Below are 6,121 nucleotides of genomic sequence, written 5' to 3' on the forward strand. Positions count from 1 at the left end.
CTTTACCTGGCTTTGGTATTAGAGTGATGCTGGCTTCATAGAAGGAATTTGGAAGTTCTCCCTCCATTTCTATCTTTTTGAATAACAAGTAGTATTGGATGTAGATCTTCTTTAATGTCTGAAAAAATTCGGCTGTAAATCCATCTGGTCCTGGGCTTTTTTTAGTCAGGAGATTTTGTATTACTGTTTCAATTTCCTTATGTGTTATGGGTCTGTTTAAGCTGTTAATCTCTTCTTGGTTTAGTTTTGGTGGTTCCCATGCCTTTAGATATCTGTCCACTTCTTTTAGGTTTTCAAATTAAGTAGCATATATGTTCTTAAAGTATTCCCTTCTAATGTTCTGGATCTCTTTGGTGTCTGTAGTGATGTTTCCCCTTTAATCCCTGATTTGTTCATTTCGAGGTGTTCTTTCTTTCTTGTGGTTAAATGGGCTGGCAGTCTATCCTTCTTGTTTATCTTTTCAAAGAACCAGCTCTTGGATTCGTTGCTTCTTTGTATTGTTTTCTTTGTTCCTATTTCATTAATTTCTGCTCTGATTTTTGTTATTTCTTCTTATCTTCTTGGTTTGAGTTTCATTTGTTGTTCCTTTTCAAGTGCCTTGAGTTGCAATGCTAAGTCATTTTTTGGAGATCTTTCTGATTTCTTAATGTAGGCACTTAGAGCTTTAAATTCCCTCTAACAACCGCTTTCAGTGTGTCCCAGAAGTTTTGTTGTGTTGTATTGTCCTTTTCATTTAGTTCCAGGAATACTTTTATTTCTTTCTTAATTTCTCCTTTGACCCACTCATCATTCAGGAGTGTGTTGTTTAATCTCCGTGTGTTCATGTGGTTACTGAGGATTCTTCCGGTGTTGATTTTAAGCTTTATTACATTGTGGTCTGAGAGAATGCATGAAAATATTCAGTCTTTTTGTATTTGTTGAAGTTTGTTTTGTGCCCCTGTACATGCTCGATTTTGGAGAAGGTTCCATGGGGTGCTGAATAGAAAGTATAGTCTTTCGTGCTTTGGTGGAATATTCGGTAGATGTCTGTTAGGTCCATTTCATAGATGGTGTTGTTTAATTCAGATGTCTCTCTGTTAATTCTCTGTCCTGTTGACCTATCTAATAGTGACAATGGGGTATTGAAGTCCCCTACTATTAATGAGTTGGGATTAATCTGGGTCTTAAAGTCCCATATTACTGTTTTTATGAAGTTGGGTGCATCATAGTTTGGTGAATATGTGTTCATGATTGTAATATCTTCTTGGTTAACTGTTCCTTTGATCAGAATGAAGTGACCCTCCTTATCTCTTCTGATTGGTTTTACTTCGAAATCTATTTTGTCGGATATTAGAATTGCAACCCCTGCTTGTTTCTTAGTGTCATTTGCTTGGAATATTCCTTTCCATCCTTTCTCCTTAAGGTAGTGCCTGTCCTTGAAGGTGAGATGGGTTCTTGCAGGCAGCAAAGAGATGGATTTTGTTTCTTAATCCATTCGCTCAGCCTGTGTCTTTTGACTGGGGAGTTCAGTCCATTGGTATTTAAAGTTATTAATGAAAGGTGTATTGATTCCTGTCATTTTGATTTCTGTTCCTAATCTTGGTGTAATTGTGTGTTTCCACAGTTATAACTTCATTTGTCTGAATGGCTGATTTTGTGGACATGAATTCTTTCAGCCTATTTATGTCATGAAAGTTTTTTCTTTTGTCTTCAACTATGATAGACATTTTGGCTGGGTATAGTAATCTGGGTTGGCATCTGTGGTCATTTAGAGCTGGGAATATTTAGGTCCAGCCTCTTCTGGCTTCCATAGTTTGCTCTGAAATGTCATCTGTAATTCTGATGGGTTTTCCTTTATATGTGACTTCTTGTTTTTCTTTTTCAGCTTTCAGTATTGTCTCTTTGTTCTGAATGTTTAGTGTTTTTACTATGATGTGTCATGGAGAGTTTCTTTTCTGGTCCTGTCTATTTGGTGTTCTATATGCTTCTTGTATTTGTATGGCCATGCCTTTTTTTTAATTTTGGGAAATTTCTTCTACAATCCTGTTGAAGATCTGTTCCATACCATTATCTCAAGATTCTTCTCCTTACTATATGCCTATGATTCGTATGTCACACATTTCTTGCATATACCATTCTTGTGTTTTTTTAAAATTTTTCATAATCTTTGCTTGAGTGGTCTAATTCCTTCACTTTATCTTCGAGTCTTGATATTCTGTTTTCCATTTCATTCATCCTGGTTGTGAGGCTTTCTCCTGTCGTTTCTAATTGGCTTACTGAGTGTTTCACTTCCTTCTTCATTTCACCCTGAGTATTCTTCAACATTTCTCTTGTCTGTACTCATTCAGAAATTTCTCCCTATCTTCTTTCAGTTCTTTTATTTCTTTGTTTGTGTGTTCTTTAAATTCACTTAATTCTTTTATCATGTTTATAATTGTTCTTTTGAGTTCCATGTCCTGCATTATCTCTAGGGGGATCTCACTGTCCTCCTCTAGAGGACTACTGGTATTGGTGGAGATATGTTATTTTGGTTTTTCATGTTATTATTTTTTTTCTCTGTGATTTTGACATGTGAATTTCTTTAGTAGTCTTTGATTCTTTCAAGCCTTTCTTTGTTGAGTTTAGATCTGCTTCTTTTTGTAAACTTTATGTGCCTTTGTGGTTTACTTGTTAGGCATGAAAAGCTGGTTGGTCTAGACTTCAGGTTCTCTCTTTGGATTTTATACTGGAGTGGCCTAATTGCTTCTGTCTTGAGGAATTCCCACAGAGGCCCAAGTGAGATGAGGCTCAGATGATATTAGGCTTTATCCTAAGGTATGGGTCCCTCCAGGAAAGGTGCTGCCCTCAAGAATTTGGGGGCTGGCCTGGTATGGGAAAAGGGCCCAGGATAAATGCTTGTCTCAGGAAGCTTGTGGCTGTGCCGCCAAGGGAAGTAAAGGGAGGTGAGGGCAGGACCAAGCCTAGAGAGTTCCTGATGGCTGCAGGGAGGAAATGGGTTGGTACTGATGCAAAGGATCAGGAAGCCTTGGTGGCTCTGGGCTGGGAGGTTAGCCCCAGTGTCTGGGGTGCCAAGACAAGAGAGGGACCTGTACCCAGCCTAGGAGAAGAGACTCGGTGGGGAAGCTGGGAGGGTGAAAGAGGCTGGGGGAGTTCAAGGCATTCTGGGTGCACTAGACTTATTCAGGGAAGGTGCTGGTACCAGGACACCTGGGGGCTGTGCAGCCCAGGAAGCATAGGGATATGAGAGTAGAATTATTTCTTATAACTGTAATTTTAATGTTACCTTTTAATTTAATTTTCAGATATCCCTATAAATTCTACCCTTTCTTCAAGGGGCAACTATTTTACATATTGAATACAAAGTTGCTTCTGTCGTTAAAGATATATTAGTTCAACTATTTGTGTATAATTTTTAAGTGGGTTGCTCTGATAACCTAATTATGAAGTGATAGACTATGGGTAAATTTTTGGTTTCTAAATTGAGTTTTACAAGACAACCTTACTCTACCCAAGATGCCAGGCCGAGTGCACCACGACTGCCAGAATCCAGTCTGTGATGCCAGCGGCCAAGCCTGCAGCTCCTGCACCTGCTGTGCCCCACCACCACCCCCAAGCACACATCTCTATGAGGAGCTGGGAGGCAGTGCCATATGAGTATTCAGAGACCTTTGAAGAGTGGGGTGACTGTGTGGTGAGGTTTACTTTAATTATAGTATACAGCTACTTGTGACAGTTGGTTCAGTAATGATGCATAAGCAGATCATGGAGTGATACCAAAACAATACAATTTTAATAAAATATTGTCGTTAAAGAGAATCTTGACCAAAATTTGTTCCATATAATATTTGTAGAAAATACAAATACTTCAACTGCCAATTTGTATTATCTATGTTTTAAAATAATTAAGAAGAATTTAAACAGCAGAAATAATTTTAGTTCAGGATTGTAGCATGATGTCAATTTCTCAATCGTGATTTTGAACTCAATGAAAACCGTCCCTTCTGTCTTCTGGAACTGTATTTTTTTCTAATTTGGAAAGGGGATTATCTCTTTATTCTCTTAAAAAAATTAATTTTGCATCAGATCAGAGAGACCGTTAGCTACCAGAGTCACTGAGATGATATATAATGGAAAGGTACTGCCTGAGATGCAGCGAACACCTTCTGTATATAAAAGTGGGCTCTGAGTATCTACCAGCAAGACAGAGGATACACAGTCAAAGGCCAAGATACCTGTCTACACTTTGTAGAAATGTGGTTTATATAGCAGTGAACAGTTTGTGTAGACCTGGGTACTTTGCTCTAATATACAAATTGGGGGATGGAGGAGTAACCAAAAGGAGAACAAAAAGCCAAACTAATGATTGGCATTTTTCAAGGAAAATTTATAATGCTTTCTCATAATTAGAGACTTTCCTGTTCTGCCTTGTTGGGACTAGGAATGTAAAAGAAATGTTATGCTTCAGTAGATTAGTTAGGCTGTACTTTAAAATAGTAATGATATTCGTGAAAACATCTTTCTCATGAAAGCTGTGTCACAACCTGTTTCCTTACGTTTCATTATCTTCTTTTCTTTCAAGTCTTTTCCTTCTCTACCATTTTGAACAAAGCAGGGGAAATAACTCAATCCCAGAAGACAGGACTAGTCATCACACTGGGATGCCCTTTTCTTCCAGTACCACTGAGGCTCATGAGCCAGCTCTAGAGGGATCAGTTAAGAACAACCAGCCCAAACCAGAAAGGATATTCACATTTCTTCCTGATGAGGATGACTTAAGTGCCCATAATCACTTTCCTAAAGAAAGTATCAGTCAAAGATCCACAAATTCAGACATTTCACTGAGAACAGATTTTGAAGACCTATATTTACCCCAAACACAAGTCAAGAGTCAGTCTCTGAGGGGCCCAAGAGAAAAGATTCAGAGGCTATGGAATCAGCCTGTGAGCTTTCCTAGGAGGCTGATGTGGAAAGCTCCAAACAGACCAGAGACCATAGACCTTGTGCAGTGGCAGATCTCCAGGCAGAAAGCTGAAGGCGGAAACACTGGACTGCACCCAACCCTGAGAGGTAGCAGCAATCCACTTCTTACAGCAGAAGATGCCGGTCAGTCAGAGAAAGAAAGGAGGCCCAGAGAAACCCCGATTACACAACAAGCAGAACAGCTGAAATCTCTCTCTTCAGACTCTTCTTTTTCCTCTTCTTGGTCCCACTTTTCATTCTCCACTCTGCCAACTATTTCAAGAACTGTGGACCTGCAGTCGGAACCTCAAGTAGTCAGTTCTGCTGACGGCGCCTTGGAACGCTCTCCTCCAAGACCTGTTCAAATTCTCTAGTCTTTAAGAGATATGCCCCGACTTGTATGTTAGATACAGAAACAAAGGGCACTTTTGAAAAGGTTTTCCATCCCCCTAACTTCGCTATTTCCTCTCCTTCCCCTGCACAGCCTCCTCCTCCTCAACCGCCTGTTGTTTTCACTCCTTCACCTCTGCCTCTTCCTCCTCCTAATCCTCCACTTCTTACAGTTTGTCTTCCGACTTCTGCACCCCCTGCCTCTTGTCCTCGGCATCCTCGATCATCACTTCCCCCTGTTCCTCCACCATCAGCTCCAGTTCTTTGTCCACTGCCTCCTCCAGCTTCGGTTCTGCCCACAAACAGCACCTGTAAAAATGCAGTACCACCTGTTAAATGCAGTACCAGTATCACACACGCCAAAGAAACTAAATTTTCTATGGCACAACGACCAGCATCCAAACCTCGGTGTCCTACAGAGCCCCACAGACAACAAAAAGGCATCCTCAGACACATGAAAAACCTAGCAGAACTTGAGAAGTCCATGTCTAACATGTACACTCACATAGAAAAAAACTGTCCACCTACAAATACCCCCAAACTTCATGCTGTTTGCCCTCCTCAGAAAACAGATATGGAAGCCAAATGTGACCAGAGTCATGAGATGTTGGTCAGGGTTGTTGAGGGAATTGACAAGGAACCTCAGAGTCAGTCAACATCGACGTAATGTTGCTTCTCCTGTTTTAACTGGGAAAATCTTTTCTTGATCATAATCTTCAAGTGGAACATCAAATTTGAACATCAAAGAAGATTCCACTATTTTTATCCCAAACTCAATGCAATGCTGTTTGTT

General features: G+C 40.0%; 1 protein-coding gene across 1 annotated transcript in view; it reads left to right on the forward strand.

Moving 5' to 3' along the window:
• Positions 1-6,121, forward strand: part of LOC103728799 (proline-, glutamic acid- and leucine-rich protein 1-like) — a gene marked incomplete at its 5' end in the record, with an annotated part of 23,788 nt that overhangs the window by 5,062 nt on the left and 12,605 nt on the right. The window contains 2 exon segments of the mRNA XM_008826780.1: positions 3,493-3,572; positions 3,575-3,629. Of these exon segments, the coding sequence (XP_008825002.1) occupies positions 3,493-3,572; positions 3,575-3,629 (135 nt within the window).

Source organism: Nannospalax galili, unplaced genomic scaffold (assembly GCF_000622305.1).
Source record: "Nannospalax galili isolate Female #2095 unplaced genomic scaffold, S.galili_v1.0 scaffold4192, whole genome shotgun sequence".
Taxonomy (NCBI): Eukaryota; Metazoa; Chordata; class Mammalia; order Rodentia; family Spalacidae; genus Nannospalax; species Nannospalax galili.